The 18,336-nt window shown below is 36.1% G+C and overlaps 1 protein-coding gene across 7 annotated transcripts in view; it reads left to right on the top strand.

Moving 5' to 3' along the window:
* SFSWAP (splicing factor SWAP) overlaps window positions 1-18,048 on the top strand; it is a 50,391-nt gene extending 32,343 nt beyond the window's left edge. For 2 of the 7 annotated variants that reach the window (XM_075168110.1, XM_075168114.1), the window contains 6 exons: window positions 2,646-2,911; window positions 9,156-9,311; window positions 10,644-10,769; window positions 14,482-14,652; window positions 15,246-15,318; window positions 17,627-18,048. In XM_075168110.1, the coding sequence (XP_075024211.1) occupies window positions 2,646-2,911; window positions 9,156-9,311; window positions 10,644-10,769; window positions 14,482-14,652; window positions 15,246-15,318; window positions 17,627-17,692 (858 nt within the window). In that variant the 3' untranslated portion in view covers window positions 17,693-18,048. Of the gene's footprint in view, window positions 1-2,645; window positions 2,912-9,024; window positions 9,312-9,484; window positions 9,746-10,643; window positions 10,770-14,481; window positions 14,653-15,245; window positions 15,319-17,626 lie in introns of those variants that run through there. The other 5 variants (XM_075168111.1, XM_075168113.1, XR_012676509.1 and 2 more) reach the window with 5 other exon arrangements.
* The last annotated feature ends 288 nt before the right edge of the window (window positions 18,049-18,336 follow it).

Genomic DNA, 18,336 nt, shown 5'->3' with positions numbered 1-18,336 from the left:
AGATTTGGGGAGCCTGGTCAGTAAAACAGAGTGGTTTTGCCTTTTGGAAATGCTTAATAATCTCCCAGTATCTGTGCTTGCTTTGATTTCCCCCACCCCCGCCCCACATTCGTGCCTCTAATTTTAGTTCCCATTACCTTAGTTTGCCTGGAGCAGCTTTCACTAGTAAAAACACAAACCACTGACTGCTTCTTCTATTTGCCAGACAGTAAGACAGTTTATTTTTTCCCAAATATTTTTATTCAGCAACATTATTTATACACCTAGAAATTTTCTTTGTGGCCTGGCAACTTGCAGGCGTTAAGTTCTTTCACTGAGCTCTACGTTCTGCTCTGATGGTGAATCAGGTCATTTTGCTGGTGATTTTTTTTCTTGAAGGCCACCAGAGTTGCCACTGAAGGAATCGGCACATTTGTTCACAGTTGATTGTGCTGTTGTGACCTGACAACTATCATCTGCCCTCCTGGTTGCAGTGGTGCGTTGTGTAGGTTTGCACGGGTGGGTGACTTCTCCCATTAGCTGTTGTCTTGCGCTTCAGAACCTACGTTTTCATCTGGGGGTAGCTAAGGTTTACTTCTGTATGGCTTTCCAAACATGATTCATTAGTAACCTGAAGCAGTGGTGTCTGAATCTACAGCCGGCCAGCCTGCAGCTGTGCTTTTCTCAGAGGTATCTGTACAGTGCTGTCACTCTTTAGTGTAAGCATCCTGAAAGTCAAGGAGAGCCCACTTTTCAGCATCCGGTGCTTTTGCTGGATATATAGGGGTGCTTAGCATTGTGGGGTTCTTCATTCTGATTGCTGGGAGAATCTCTATGTGTGAGCTAAAAGTAAATGTGTCATTCATTTATTAACTTCCTTTTTGGCAGTGGTATGATAGCTTGTGTTTTATGCCGCCAAATGAACTTGGGTGCTGAAAACCGTTGCTTTTTTTTCTTCCCTCTCTTGTTTTCCTCTTAACACTACTTTGCCTACAGCTATTTTGTTTCAAGCTATTAGAGTAGTCTGCTTCAAGGCAAACCGCTCTGTTACATATTCAGTAAGTAGTGTTCAAAGCAAAGACTAAGATACTGTATAAAGAGATCAATAACATTGTCAAGGAACAAAAGTCAGCTGCGGTGGTCTCTTAGGAAACTCTGAAGTTTGGAGATGAGGTGTCTGCAATTACACGTGGATTGTGAAGTTAGTGAAATTGGAAATGGGCCTCTGGTAAACCAGTCACTCAAATGATCATGCTATAAAATGTTTATAAATCATTGAAGCAAACAATTTTACTACTGCTTTATTGCTATTTTTGTAAATATTGTGATAGCAGTTCTCAGTTAAAGCTCAGAAAAGTGTCATGGCTCTCTAACTTGAAGCAAAGCTGGATTTCTGGTTATTCAAATGTGGTCAGTTATTGCCTTGACATATTCACAGTAGGAGAAGGGTAAAAAGAAAGGAAAAGATCACCTGTTTCTAATTTGGTTATTTCAGGTTTTAATGTATTACTTCTTATGCTGATCACGGTCAGCATCCTTGTATCAAACGATGAAAGTGTCAAACCAGGTGGAGCAGAAATTATGACAGAGAAAACTGATTTCTCCAGTTGCCTTGAAATGGCAGCTGGGGGAATGACAGGCTTTGAAATGAGGAGCATATCTATGGTGCCTGACTTGAATTGTTCTAAACAAGGTATTGAGCAGAATTCTCTCAGGTACAAGCTGATAATTTGAAAATTTCTTGGAGTGTGGTATGTTTTGCTTAACTGACTGCAGTCAGAATTACTGAGCATGAATTGTGCATGGACCTGTTCTATCTTTGAGATTAATAATTTTTGTGATCTTCCCAATCCTTTACATGCAAAACATTTATTTTGCAACGTACAGAAATAATTTGTATCGGCACTGATTCATTTTGCTGTTTTCCTTGAGGTTGTAGTCTAAACAGCACAGTTCAGGGATGAAAGTGACACTAAAATTTAACTTTGAATGTCAGTACTTCCTGATTGTATTTTCAGGTTTATCCTTTTTTAAATAAAAGGGATAAATAGATGAAAAGATATCTGATAGTACCTAGTTTTTGGAACACATTTCTTCAGAAACTTCAGAAACTGTGTCCTAGTTAAGCGGACAGTCTTGGCATGCATATCCCAACTTGCATATGTATCTTTGGGGAACTGTATAGACCTCCATTAAATACTACTAGATGCATGTTTTTGAAGATGTCAGCCTTACTTACGTGCACTTTACATAATACTGATGCAGCACTGTGAGGTTTTAAAGCATTTGTGGGAGGTTAGGTTGTTATTGATTTAACAATTACTTTCTTAAGATGGATGTATTTCTCACACACTTTCATGAGTCAAAAAATGTAAGGTGATTGTTAGTTATTATTTTCCTTGCTGTTGTACTCGTTATCCAGCATTTCTGAAAAAAAAAAACAACCCTGTAATGTATATTGGCAAGACTACCGAGCGGGATATCTTAAGTTTCTTTGCCAGAATGTGCATGTATGTGGCATGCACAGGAATAGATGTAGGCCTCTGTTTAGTATAAAGGGCTAGAGATGCTTATGTGTTGTCTGCACTTGCAAGGCTTTCTCAAATTAAAAATTTGCATGCAACTTTGAAAACTGAACACTGTTCTTTGTTTACCTTTGATTTCAGAGTGTCAATACTATACCATGTCCTGTAACTGCAGTCAGAACTTTACCCGCCTTAGAAGTTAAACAAGCAGAAAGGCCTTCAAGCAAAAGCAAAGATCCTCCTAGGGATGAAGAAAAAGAAAAGAAAAGAAAAAAACACAAGAAGAGATCTCGGACAAGATCTCGATCACCATTCAAGTATCATTCATCATCTAAGTCCAGATCTAGATCACATTCAAAAGCAAAGCACTCACTTCCCACTGCCTATAGAACTGTCAGGCATTCAAGGTGGGTTTGGAAACCAAACATATTCTTTAGAGTTCTGTGTGGGCTAACACTTAAAACATTTTTGCACTTCTTCCATTATATAAGCGTCTTTGTACCTGTTACAAAGGGTATAGTTGCCTTGAAGACAGTAAATAAATATCATCAAATATGGAGGGTCTTTGAAAATAGTGTTAATGAAATAATGAATCATCTAATTACCTAGTGCAAAATTTGTACCAGTAAATGCTTTTTCACTCCAATCAGTGAAAAACCTGGTGATAATATGTAGGAATGTGATTATAGCAGGAAGAGAACTCGCTAATAAGTCTGTGGCTGTTGCTGGAGTAAAGTAAGTAGACAAGATAAGAAATAGGCAGAGGAAGAGAACTGGGTGGTTGAACAGCAAAGCTCAGAAGGAAAGAAAACAATTGGGTAGCATGTGAAAAAATATGATGGATGAATGGCAGGAGAGATATGACAGGAATCCAAGAAGGGTGAAAACAGAGTTGATGAGGAAGGGAGACCATAGAAGAATGTAGCCTGGTGCAGTTAACTCTATATTTTAAAAAAAATCATTAATGAGATTAAATTCACTATATTAATTATCCAGATATAAGATTATATCTATTGTATTGTATTAATACTGTTAATTACACCTAAGACATTTGGATCTAGGCGCCTTTAAAGTTTACTGTCTGTAAAATTTGTCATATCTGAATGCCCTGCACGTAAGCAGTTATCGTGGTCAGTAGGAAGGGCTTATTCTTGAGGTTGCATTCTCTGGATCATGTTACAGAACAGTGTTTAAGTAACTGGTACTTCAAACGAATTGTGCATATGAATACTACCATAGTTATGTATGTATGCGATGCATGCAAAATCATACATTCCTTTATCTTTGTGGTCATGCCTATGACATATGCTTCTTCCTGAAAAACAGCTTCTAGCTGTTTACGGGGATGTGACAAAACTTCTCATCTTATATTTTCTTTGTGCATTTTTTTGTTTAACAAAGTGTCTAACTATACTAATATGAGTAAGTGTTAACACGTTACAACTTTTTATTTTATACTAGATTTTTAAGGTTAAATACAATACTTTGCTGAAGACATTTGTGCTATTCAGAGATGCAAGGAATTAAATGAACATAACTTGGACTGAAACGATCAGTCTGACATGCTGCTTATTTGACTGCCTTTGATAATAGGTGGTCATGATGCTATGTGTTTTAAGGCACATTCCAAAATACTGTGTGCCATTCCTTTTCTGTGCTTACTATCATGTAAAGGGAATGATGCTGAATGAAGCTTTCCTTGTTTAAGAAGTCAATGCAAGTCTTCTCAGAGTTAAAGTTGGGGAAAAGTCTCCTCAGGTGAATCACCCATATTTTCAACTCTCTGTCAAGCCATACCTTCACTTGAACCTCTCATGTCACTTCATCCAAGCTATGTTGCATATATTTATCCATGATTTTACTGATATATGGTAAAACCAAGGAGAAATATCATAGTAATGCTAAAAAAATTTAAATCATCTTCTGTGGTACCTTGAAAAGGACAAAGACTCATCTGAGAAGATCCTTACCAGTGCTTGATTATGTTACTCAATAGGATGAAGATAATCCTGCATGTTGCATGAGTTTGCATCGGACAGTAACCAGATTAATGGGAACTTGCAAGTTCAGTTTGATATATACTGAACTATGTCTTCAGTGACTTCAGGGAGATAAGATATCTGGTCCTTTATAGAGGCTTGAGTACTTCCACCAACTGGTCTACATTTGGTTCTGCTGGTGAAAAGACAAACAACAGTCTACCGAAGTCTACCACATCCAGTGGATAGTCTCATTATGTTCTGGTTGTTTTCGTTTTTTTTTTTGGTGGCCATAGTTCAGCTGGTGGAGAAATTACACAAAAATCACCAAGAATAGTTAATCTGTTGGAGCTAATCTTTGTAGGCCTCCTGGCACAAATCAAATAACAGACACATAAAAGCCTTAACATCATGAATCAACGCAACACCTGATTAAATCTGGTTGGATATTTCCTAGATCAGCTGTTGAATTCTACAGCCTGAGAAGTCCAATAAGCTTGGTGCTGGCTAGCTGAATTTTAAAATTGTTTCAGAATAACTGCACCACATCTTGCACTAAAAAGATGTTGCACATTATAAAACTTGACGGAAGTTAGAGCTGAATGGGAAAGGGCTTTCCATTCAGCCTGTCTTTCTGTTCTGCGAGTACCAGTTTAAACAAAAGTCTCTGGAGGGTATCTCTCCCATTGAGAAACCCATTGTTTCTGCGGACTTAAGGCAGTACCATCAGTGCTGAGTGGGTGCCCGTTCCCTGTGAACTTTTTGCGGGCCGTATGAAATGCTTTCTAATGGCAGTTATATCAGATGGGAGACCTGATAGAAATCTGAATGTACCTTCCTATCTATAGGATTTCACAAGAACATGGCTAAATCTAAACTTCTGCCCAAGGACCTCTTGTAATTGAACTGCAATGAATACCTTTCTCCTGCATCTGATACTTAATATAGTGACTATATTGGTTTACTTCAGTGTAGTCAGTAAAGACAAGCAAGTCTTATGCTTATGCAGGATGCATCAAGCGTCTTCTCATCTGGAAGATGATGTTGTTCTGTTTGGCCTCAGCTAGAGTACTGTGTCCAGTTTTGTGCATCCTTTAGAAGAAATTAGACCAGCTGGAGGAAGCTTAGTGGGAATCATAAAAAATTTTCAGAATTTAAAAAAAAGAGAGAATTGGAATGACTGTTTGGGAAGACTGAAGGAAGATGAAATGAGTCTTCACGTACACCAAAAAAGAGGGAATAGAACATTCTTCTTCAGTCCTTGGGGTTTGGACAATAAGTAATGGATTTAAATTGATAATAGAGAGACTAGAAAGCTTTTCATAGTGTCTCAGTGATAAAGGTAGTTAATACAGCTTGTGAACACTCCATTGTGGGAAATTTCTGTATCAAGAATTATAGTTTGGGGAATATTGAATAGTCTTATTTCTTGAAGTCTTTTCTAGCCCTGCCTTTCTAATTAGGGTTCATGTGGTCTCACATTGTACAAGAAATGGTGATGATTGAAGGTTTGCTTTATTGAAGGTGTTTGCTACGCCTTAACATACTCACTGTATTTCCAAAATTAAAGCTCTTGCTCCTGAAACCAGAAAATTTGTAGAGTAATCAAGAGTGGGAGGCTGATTCATAACCCAGTCAGATACTGATGTGTTTTGTCTCTCAAACGTTTAGGCAAAAATAATGCCTTGTCTTAGTAATTGCCAAAAAAAGGCAAATGTGGTTGCCTAGCTAGAAGATATGACTGGTTTTCTTTCCTTTTTTAATTTATTTATATATTTAGTGATGATTCAGAGAAAATTATTTCCATGCATTGTCTTGTCTCATTCAAAACATGGCACCTTTCACATCTCTCTGCTCTTCAGTTTTCCCAGTGCTTCACGTAGAACAAGATTTTTTTCCTAGATTCCCAGAACATTGGATGTTACAGCTTACTGCTGAATGTATAATTACGTAAAGAGTCATACCCTCCTGGGATAAAGTGTAAACTTTTTGAGGTTAATTTGTTCAACAAAGTATTAAGTGGATGGCACTTAGAGATAGTCTTTGTGGACATTGATGCTAAGTTATACAGGAACATTCCTATTTTGAGTAACTGTGCTTTATTTGAATGTCTCAATCTAATGTTGTATGTTTGAGATTTTGTTGCCTTATTTTATTCTGTTCAAAATATATATCCTAACCTATAAATCTCAATGTAAAGTGATTATCGATGCTTTATTTTACCTCAAGAGAGGACTGAAAAAAGCTGCAATTTTCCCTTTCTATAGTAATTACTGCTCCAGTTCCTGTTAATCAAATAATTTAGAATTACAAACAAGATGTTTTTCTTAATAAACAAACTTTGATAACTTTCTTAGGGAGAAGCATATTAGGTTTGAAGTATCTGCACAGTGAAAATAAGTATTTTGGATTTGAAGTTATTTAAACTATTATATTTAAATTAACTGTGACAACCAAAAGAGGAGCTATGCTTATTTTGTAATTTTTCATTAGACTATATTGCATTCAGATGATAATGAATTGTAAGCTCTCAATTGTAATAATGACCACTCAACACATGCCCTGTATTTGGGGAACAGTCTTAAAGCCTTGGATTTTGTGATGTTTCCATATAGACATTAGTTGAGCTCTGTTTAAAAACACTTCGAGTAGTTATTATGTAATGGTATAAGTTGTTTCAAAAAGTAAGATTAAAAATCACCTTTACCATATAACTTACTGTGACAAGTTAATAGGGAATGAGATCTGGGAAGTGAAGTTAAACATAGAAATTTGCAGTAACTTTCTTTGTTCTTTATTCAAGTGATGTTCAGTATACTTTTCAAGCTCTTCCTTTTTGGTTTGTGTATCTTAATATTTTTTTTTTCCCAAAATGCTTATTGTGCTTAGAAATCCTACAGATGAACTTTGCAATATACTTCTCCATATACAATTTTCTATCGCTTGTTTATCTTTTTTTTTTTTTTTTTGCATTGGTAGAGGTCTAGAGGTTCTGGTTCATTTAAAAATAGGGTTTGGTGGTAAGATACAATTTTTTATATTTTCTCATGCATCTTCAGCAGTATTAAAGTTGACAAATTCTGTTCAAATAACGTGAGGTTGATTCAAAGCATGTTTTGGATATTCATTTTTCTGGGTAGGGCAACCAAACCTGTTTTAAAGAGACAAGTTTAAAAAATTGTAGCTACGAAAGGAACCCAGATATATTGGCTTAATTGTGGCATGTGGTGTGCTAACAGCAGTTCTCTGTATAAGTGCGTGTTATTTTCTGGAACAAAACTTCTGTACCAAAATTAGTCCCATAAAGCTCCTGGTATCGTACAGGTTTAATTCTAGACCAACATGATGGATTAAAGTTAAACAAAAGTCATGGAAACAGTAAACCATGTCCAAAAGTGCTGTAAGGTATTGCAGCGTGGATTGCTTTGGAGCTGTTAGTTAAGAGATAATTAGTTATTACAAATAAGTACTTAATGTCAAAGATGAGGCACATTTGTTAAATCTGTCTTGGAAAAACAGGCTTTGGTACCTTTCGGTCATCTGTAGTAAATGCTTCATCGGTGTCTTTTTTTCTAATCGACTTCAAAGCATCATTAAAAAGTTTGATGTACCTGACAGTGGTGCTCTGTAAAGAAGTGTAGGGTGTCAGTCACTGGAGTTTTCCGTGTGCTGTTCTAGTCGAGAAGTTAGGTTTCACAGCTGGTTGGCAGTAGGTGTAAATAATGATGATGTTCATCTGAATCTCTGTTTTCTGCCAACAGATCTTTGTAGTGCATGATCTAAGCTAACAATGTGTTTGTATGTGTGAGTGTGGTTTGTGTATGTGAGAGGAGAGGAAGAGAAGCAGAAGCACTCGTTACGTACTGAATGATTTAGTGATTGGGTCAGATGAAATTTGGATGTTCATTTTGAGCTAGAGTAGAGATGGAAAGTCTAAACTTGTCTTTGATATTGATCGTTTTTGTTTATACTGTCTAGTAATAGAGTAGTACTAAGCCACATAATTTCTCCAGTTAATGAGTTATAAACAGTAATTAGTAGTGGCATACTTTATTACCAGGTTACTTTTCAATAAGTTTGGATAGTGTACACCTCTGTGTGTGTGTCTATGTGAGACTTTTTACCTCAACTAGGAATTTAAGAGACTTGGAAGTAGCTTTTCTTTGTAAAAAGGTTGTTTGGGTTTTTTTTCTCCTTACAAACTAATTTTCTTATTGCTGAGGCAGTGTTTATTCATATAGTTTTAATTCCTATTTGGTAATGAGACATGCCAAGCTTCGTAACCCTTTGAACTTTTGGGACCCTACTAAACACAAGTGATATTGACTTTAAAGGAATAGAGTGCCTTTTGAAATAACAGTCTAATGAAAGTAATAATTGATGTATTGCAGTAAAACTGTTAAGCTGTTTTTAATTGTTTGAAGCTAATGGCCAAAGTTCTTAATATTTGGTGATTGGAAGAATGTTGTAGAACCACAAACGTCAGTTCATAAAAATGAAGCTAATGCCTCTTTCTTTCTGATTGTTTGGACTTTTTTTAGGCTGGTCCATATAGGCATGTTTCACTAAGGTTCAGCTTTTGGTTAAGGGACTGAGCCTTTTCAGGATTCTAGTTAATACCAAAACTAGCACATTTTATTCTGAATGTGAAGTGTGTGCCTCCGTATCACAGACTCACAGCATCCACAGGGACACTGAGCATGGAGCCGAGTCTGAGCAGCTCATCAATGGCAGCAGCAACAGAGCGGGAAAATTATCAGGCAACTTCGACAACGAAAAGATTTGACTGCTGGAGCTCTTTTGAGGGAAATCCTGGTAAAATGTCAAGGTGTCTGACTGACCCCAAACTTTATAATCTGTTGGGTTTTTTTTCCTTTTTTAATCCTCCTGAATGGCCTGGGTAAAGATGAGATTTCTAAGTGACAAAGCAGTTAATTTGCAACACTTAACTGCCATTATGATTACTTTTTTTTCATTTTCAGTTAATCTTTTTTGTTGTAGGTGTAAGAAAATGGCTCGGGAGTGTGTGTGTATATATATTATATATATGGTGTGAATCTGCAGAAGATCAGTGATTTCACAAATGGCTTGTCTTTTAGTCACGGCAAATTAGGTATTTTCGAGAACATGAATGTTTGGTATACATGGAATGACATACCTATAGTAAATAAATAAGAAAGGCTTTAAAATAAATAAGCAAATAGAAGTAAAATTATTAGAACTATATATTTTAGTGAGAACAAAACTAACTGTTACTATCAGGAATTTTGGGTGGATTTGGGGTTTGTTTTTTCTTTCTTTTTTCCAAGCTGGGTCCCTGTATTGCCCCCTTCTCCATCTTCTCCCCTCCCTTCCATCTTGCAGGACTTTTCTCATTCCATTTATTTTGTTATTAAGAAATACTCAGGTTTTACTTGCACATCCACTTAATTCCAAATCATAGAGAAAAAGAGTTAAGCTCTTAAGTTGATCTTTGATCTTAACTGGGCATGCTTTCTTTTTTCCCTCTTGATCTCTTTCTCTTTCTCTCTCTCACTTTTCTAGGAAAAATATCTCAAGTCGAAGTGCTAGTGCCAAACAACACTGATCATGGGTTGTTGGTCACTTGCACAGGTGAAAATATTGGCTGTGCTGGGATTATTCTGCAGCATCAGGGACAAAATTTCCTGGACTTGTCAGTGTTGGAGATGCGCTGAAAACAAAAACTTGTATTTATCTCTGTGATGCAGCAGTTCTAAAAACATACCACTAATTTGAGAAGACAAGGTCAGGCCTGACAATCCCAGGCTTCAAGCCAAATTGGACTTCTGCATACCAATGTTAGTAAACTCTATTGCCACAAAAGGTGACTGGACTAAAGTAAAACTTTCCTGCCTACTAATACAGAAGTTGACATTAGCACACAATACCAAAAAATAATTGCTTCCCTCCCCTCCCCCTGTTGGGAGTGAAAAGCAATGGATAACTACATCCTAAATGTCTTGGGTGGGTAAGAAATTTTTATGCAGCTGACAAGTCTTGGAGACTAAATACCCCATGTTGGTATAAAGTAGGCATTTGAAAGGTGTTACGTGTTTGGTGACAGCACAATTCCACTGAAATAAAAGTAATGAAATAAGTAACAAAAAGCAAACTTTTGGATGTTTTTTTTTCTGCTCAGGTCACGATCAAGGTCACCTAGGAGAAGGGCTCACACACCAGAAAGGCGGAGAGATGAAAGAAGTGTTCCAACAGCTTATCGCATTAGTAATAGTCCTGGAAATAGTAGGAAACGCCCGCGTTCCAAGTGAGTATACCCAGTCCTGGAGAAGGTTATGTCCTGGCATCATAAGAGACTTTAAACATTGCTTGATGTGTTGTATACTCCCTAGGTAGAACTTACATTTTTTTTTATGTTCTGGAGCTCTATTTTAATAGACAAATACTTCTGTGGAGCAAAAAAAAAAAATAGAAGCACTTGTTCTTCTTCCTCCATTCTTGCATTTGCATATGTTTGAACACTAAATGTACAACCAAATCAGCGAACATTAATACGCTACTATCTCCTAGCTGTGAGAGTTCAGATTTTATTTGGACTTTCATATTTCCTTCTTGTTGGATCATTTCCTCATGCTCTGCTTGTGTAAGCTATATGACTTCTGCACAGAAGTCATATAGTGGTATTATGTTATTCCTACTGGTATTGCTTGACATCTCATCATATCTGCACAAATAAGGGGAAACTCCAGTTTAGCCAATGGTATGCTTTACATTTAGCAATTATTTTACTGGCAAAGTGGAATGTGAAATATGAATCGAGGTGCCTTTTTTGAGAGCACCTTGCATATAGTCTCTCTGAACCTATTATAATCAAAATGGCATACCAGCTCTTGTTTCAGCTCACCAATTGCAGTAGAAAAACATCTGCAAAGTGTGTGCCCAGAAGGCTTTGAAACATTTTGTGTCTCTAATGTTTTGTGGCATGTTGTGTCTTCAACATGCAAGGAAGTGAAAATATTTCGTGCTTTGCATATATATGTACACCTAAAGTGTACACAAAACACATTGAAGTTACTAAACTGAGCATACGGAATTTTTCTCCTCATTGGTGAAGATTTAGTCTTTAACCTGTTTCTCCATATCTCTTGTAGAATAAGAAGCAGAGATCACTTTCAACTTTATGATTATTAAAAACTTTCTATTGTTTCTTAAGATAAGAATATCTTGACAGCCTCTAATTAATTGATGTGTGGTATGTATAATTAAGAACTTCATCAGTATACTTCATCTGATTCAGTTTTCCGCATTCATCAACTCGAGATAATAGAGGCTTCTGTGGAATTCAACATGCAAATTTGGTTAAGCAGAAAAGATATGGAAGCTTAAAATGTTTTTCTTCCTATAAACACACAGAAGAATTTCTTCACAGCCCTGTGCTATTTTTAATGCAGTGTTGGTGTGTCTGCTGCTTGACCATTCAGCATTTTAAGCTATAAATTATTTTTAGAGTTATGCCACTCCAAGTGGTAAATTATGATGATAATTGTGAAACAAACTAGATTCCTCTTTAAACAATGTTGTTTATATAGGTGGAAGTTGTAAACTTTTCTTAGGCCTCAAACAGGAAAATGGATCACTACGCAATAAAATATGGCAGTAAGTGCAAAAAATGTAGACTGAAGAAAGAGTATTGTAGTTAAACATAGATGAGGATATTTTGCAGCTCTGATTGCAGAAGGCCTACTGTTTCAGCCCTGTCAGTTAGGACTGACGTGTTAAATTTTCAAGTGAAAATGTAGATGCTGTGATGGACCAGTTTTCATCTTCAGTTACAGTGTAGATTCTTTGCACGGGTGTAATGGAAGCAAGGTTTGGGTTCAAGGTCTGTTAAAAGCTAATTCATTTACTTGGGCTTTCTGTGAGTGAGTAATGTATATTTTGCCTGATAGCTGAGAGCAGGTTTCAATCTTTCATGGCAGCAGTCAGCTGAGCGGTTTTTATTAATCATAGTTACACTAAGAAGTAAGCAAGCTTTAGAATCCAGTTCTGTCAGAGAACTGAAAATTAGAATTAATAAATACTGCAATGTTTTAAACTTGCTTGGGGCATTAATCTGATATCAGTCATGACGCTGAATAGCTAGCATTGCTTGTAAATTTTTAGGTATATTTCCAGAAGAAAATATGTAAGAACTAGAAGTTATGCTTTACTTTTGTCTTATTTGGGAATTACTGGCTCACTGCTTGTAAATGAAGTGTACTTCACAATAAATATAACAATTGTTTTTCTTCTGCTTATCCTATACCTCAGTTGCCATCATAGCCTCTTTAAAAAGAAGTCTAATGTAAATTAGTGTTCTAATCTGATTGCAGTGAGTTACTTTCCACAGAGCATATGATAGTTCTTTTATGCTAGCTTTTGTACCGAGAAAAATATTAACAAATAAGCCTAGTTTTAGCAAATGGACTGTTCTAAAAATAGAAAATTGCTAGACACATCCATTCAGCTGTTACGATGTTTGTCCATCATAATCTGAGACGAAAAACACCAAAAAAGCTTACTGTAAAATATTTTTCTTGCATGATGAATGTTTGCTGAGATTTTCAAGAGTTAAGTATGAAATATGTTCACAGCTTGATTACATTATCATGTTTTAAGAAACTGAGCAATTACAGTACATAATTAACTAGTCAAGGAATAACCGACTTTGTAGCTGATGTTTTTTGTATAGTCATGATAATGTTAGAGGCCAGTAGAGCTGTGGGGTTTTTCATCTGTCACTTAATGATTATTTATGCAAGAAAAGTGTAAAGAGGTTTTGCAATTTTAAGTCTTGAGTATTAAATTCTGTATAAAAATCAGATATTTGTATGGTAAATTCTAAGCATCAGAGTTGTACAGTATTTATATGGGAATTTAATACATTATAGCGTAGCTGCTTCTAAAGTAGCAAATTCCTAAGAAAATCAAAATAAAAGGAACCAATAATGTGATACTAAAAGATGGCTCAAAGTTTTACAGTGTTTTAAGATGTTCTAGAAGCTTCAAAGCTTCAACAACATCCTTCTGAATAGACATCTAGCAATGCACGCTAGAGAGAGATGCCTACAATGAGATATTGCCTAACTCTAACTAAGGCATTACTCTAGTAATTCTAATTACAGTAATATGAGTACTGGTATGTAAATCATACAGACATAAATTCATAACCCTGTATAAAGATTTTGATAGTTCCGTCTCTAGTATATTACTAATTGAATTCTCTTTGAGCTTAATACTGCATATGAGGAGGCTACCTCTGTTTTCCCCTTCTGTCAATAATGAGCCCATCAGGTACCTGTAAGTTCTTTGTCCAGCTCTCACAGTGACAAGCATTTGTGTATCTAATTTCCAAGTCATAAACGTTCTGCAGTTAAAACATGTTGCTAGGTCTAGGTTTGTTTGAGTGGAATACAAGAGCTTGTTTATAATTTTGAGCGTACAGTTTGTTGCATTATAGCTTGGATCACAAGGACAGGAGTAATTTCTTTTAAAAAGCAAAGAAACAAACCATGGGTTTGCCTTGTAGATCTTTTGCATAGCTGTGATTCCATGGTTTGTTCATTTATGAGCTAGGAGAATTGTAAGGGGTATAAATTCTTACATTTCTCATTAATATTCTAAGTGTCTGATGTTGTTTGGGAAGGAACTTCCCTCTAGCAAATCTCCAATGAAAGTTTTTTCATTGTCATCCTTCAAACTATCAAATGCTGGCCAGTAATTCCTGTGTACCCATGAAGCAGCATTCCAAGTGAGAACCTCAGGTACTAGTAGTTGCCTATGTAATATATTAAAAAGAGCTTCTGAGAAAGAATTTTGCACAACCACAGAAGTGCAGTATTGGGGTAAGACTCTAATGCTTGCTGAATGCATGAGAAGTATCCTGTGGAAGAGGGCTACATAAGCCTTTAGAAGTGTGAAAAGTAACTTCAACTGAGCTATTCAAGTATATCCTTGAATAAAATATTTTCTTCTCGCAGAAGTCCCCATGAAAAGAAGAAGAAGAGGCGGTCTAGATCACGTACCAAGTCTAAAGCTAGGTCTCCTTCACCATCCATGTCACCAGGCAAACCATCCACACACAAAAATTCTGTACATTCAACTAGTGTCTCTCCCGTGGAGAGCAGGGAATCCAGCCAGGAACGCTCCAGGTAATGTGCTCTTTTACTGTAATACTGCAGTGCTGATGTCTCTTGACTGTGAGTGCGTCTTTTGACCGAACTTGTATGGTGAGGAGCTCTTTGTGTGTGTAATGTGTGCATATTAAAAGTAGAAGACACTGAGAGGACACCACTATGTGCATCAGTCTAATGAAGGCATTGGATCTCTGTTGCCTACTGGAGTAAACATCTCGACATACTCTTACAGTAAAACTGGTGCAGAAAGTTCTGCAACCTAATTCTAAGTTAGAAATTGGAAACTGTCGCTGAATGGGATAACTTTTTGAAGCAGAATTTTAATAGTGTGGTTTGAATTGTAGTGTGTGTGCAAGATTCATAATTAAATGATTTCTACAGAATATAGAACAGTCCTGTTAAAAATTCCTAGGCTGTTACTCAGACTTCTCTGTATCAGTTGTACGAGTGACTCTTCTGACTGTGACTTATCATGGTCTCTAGTTGAATGAGAGAACTGTTGACTAACATGAAAGACTTGTGCAATAAAACCCAAAATCGTGATGGTGAGTAAAATGCATTTTTAAAACATTTACTATAAATTTCTAATTCTAATTTTACTTTTTTAGGGGAGTTTCTCAGGAAAAAGATGGCCAAATCTCTTCAGCAATTGTGTCTTCAGTGCAGAGTAAAATCACTCAGGTACAAATAAACAAATTCAGAGTATGTTGCCTAATTAAGTGTGTCCGTCATACCGTTTTCTTCTCTTACTACCTTGTACAATTCTGAGCTTTGCGTATGATGTAGAGACATGTTCATTGTTATTCTCAATCTGTTTGCTTATAAGAAAAACAATTTTGTTGCTTCTTTAGCTACTGTCCTTTCAAGTTTAATCAAGCCTCTAAAGACCAAGCTAAATTCATTATGCTGCAGTATATCCACTGTTAAGATACGAAAGTCCACATTATGCTACAATACCCCAGTTACCAATAGCAGGTATTACTGAGAGCCCATCTAACCATGTAGTGCTCTTAACAAGTTTTTGGAAGAAAGAAGGAAGGAGAAATACCTCGGCAAAGGCTAAGTTTGTAGTGTTGGCAGTAGAGGAAAAATATGTCCTCTTGCAAACTGAAGTAAGTGTATGCTTTGCATTAAGCAGTATCTTCAACTCACTTATCTTACCCTTGTTGCTGTTTATGTCTCTGAAGTATTGTTGTTATGATTTTGTTGATATATTCAAGTTTGCTGTGAATCATGGCATGTCAGGTATGTGCCTCTATAGGCTGTGCAATGATCTAAATGCATTCAGCTTCCCTAACGCAGTTTTAAGATACCCAACCTCTGTCAAAATAATTCCATTCCTTTCTTAAAAGCCACTGCATGATATCACTTTTTAAAATTTTTAATTTCACTCATCCTCTTAGAGTCTTCATGCATATTTAACTTTCTTTCAATTGAATATGCCAAGTTTAGAGGAGGAAAGCTCTTAATTATGCTTTGGAAAATTTACAATATAAAATCAGAGTTGGTTTTTATATTCTCATGTTTTTTTCAATGGATTAATATTGTTCAAAGATTAGTTCCGCTAGGGAAATAGAGGCAGTTGGGCATTAATACTAATAGACTAGTACCTTACATAACATATTTGATCTGTTTTCGATGAGAAACCCAAACCAAGAATATTCAGGAAAATAGAAAATAGCAAGTATAGGCACCGGAGGAAGAAAATGGAGTACTAACGCCATAGCATTTCTCAGGCTACTAAGCAAATGCATGGAAATTTCTGGTATAAGAAATGAGATGCGAGCGACATCATGGTCTTCAAAGTAAAGTAAACATCCCACCCTTTAAAAACATATACCCTTCAGATAAAAGTAGTTGGTTCATGCATTTCTTGGGTTAAATATTGCTTATAACATAGCATTTGCTCGTTTAATATTAGTCTGCTTGCTTGAAGTGCAGCTGTAAGAGAAGGAAAGATCAGTATATTAAAATACAGTTCTTAGTTACTATTTGCAAAAAGTAAAAAAGAGGAGTGAAACTTTTGTGAATCTGCACAGTATTTCCCAACATAGATTAGTTTAGCATCTTTTTATCTTTAAGGGCCTAAAGAAATGTAATTTACCTAATTATTAGTAAGATTATTTTGGTGCCAATGTGCTGGCTGACCCTGACCATATCTTTTCTCATTCAAATTCTTCCATCTGTAAAGTGGAATAATAATGCTGAATTCCCCTGTGAAGTGTTTTGAGAGCTTCAGATGAAAAATGCTTTAAAAGAACTAAGGATTTTAATTCATTTATATTGCATTTGTGAAGAAATGTTTTAAGTAACTTTAATTCATTACTAATACACACTTTTTATTTTGTGATAATTTTTTGCAACCCAATTATTCAATGCCATTTACATGAAATTTCATTTCCTTTTGTAGTGCTGTTCCCACTGGATGCTCAGAGGAGACTGAGAGTTGCTATTTGGTTTCACAACAGTCTTAATGTTTCAGTCACTCTGTCATATGTTAAAATACTGCTGCTATGTAAATTTTTGGTTCAGGTTGAGAAAGCGAACAAAAAAAGCTTTCTGTTCTAGAGTGATTGTTAGCACTCTCTTCTTAGCAGCTCTCTCTCTTTTTTCTTTTTTTTTTCTTTTGTAAACCTTCAGTGGTTAGTAGTTGTGTGTTCATTACAGTTTTTGTGACGATACGGTCACAGTTTCTTTCCATTTCAGTTGATGTGATTTCTGTGTTTTGTTGTATAGAAACTGCTGTAAATATTTATGCAGAGCGCTTTGTAGCATTGTAGTAAAAACAGACTTCCGTTGCTGTCATAGGAACTTTCTCCAAATTATTTCACTCATTTAGCCTAGGGACTGTTAATATCTGATGATCATGAATCTCAGTATTCTGTGTGACTGGAGCATAAGCTAACCCTTTCCTGCAGGTTTTTGCAATCAAGCCTTAGCTCTGTTCGAAGCCCAGACATGTCTGATCATTTCCTTTTATTTTCTACAGGATCTTATGGCCAAAGTGAGAGCAATGCTTGCAGCTTCCAAAAACATACAAACTAGTGCCTCCTGAGACCTGTTGAACTGACCATCAAGAAATTGTGTGAAAAAGAACAATATAAAAAAAACTGCCTCATCTCAAATGTACAGCTGAGCTTAGCTCACTTGGTTCACAACTCGTCTAATATTACCAGAACTCGAGGAGCTAAAATCTCTCTTTCTGTACAGAAGCGTCTCCTTGAAATTTCATTAAACTTTTTCAGCCAGAATATCTTTGGAAAGTTTTTGGTTTTTGTAAATTGATTTTTTGACTAATTCTTCAGTAACATTTTATGATCAGCAGTCTATATGTGTATATTTGTAAATACCATGTTTCTGTGAAGAAGTATTACACAATAATAAAGAAGGAAACATCTTTCATTAGCTAGAGTTTTTGTGTAATCCTTAATTGTTTGCGGTTGACTTTTGTTACAAATTTTCTTTTTCTTTAGTACTTTCTGCTTTTTAAAATAACAACTGTCTAGCCTGCCTGACTACCTTAAGCTGAGAAATACTTTTTATCTTCCTTCATGCACAGAATGATCCAAGAAGAATGCTTGTTTGCTTGGATGTTAGTAGTGGACAGTTTTTGGCCAAGGGACATGATTTTCTGTCCTTCATTTAGAAAGATCTCTAAGCCTCCATTTGAGGAGTTGACCCTTTGAAGTCAGTAACTAA

Source organism: Calonectris borealis, chromosome 18, assembly GCF_964195595.1.
Source record: "Calonectris borealis chromosome 18, bCalBor7.hap1.2, whole genome shotgun sequence".
Lineage (NCBI taxonomy): Eukaryota > Metazoa > Chordata > Aves > Procellariiformes > Procellariidae > Calonectris > Calonectris borealis.
This window is presented reverse-complemented; position numbering and strand designations above follow the sequence as displayed.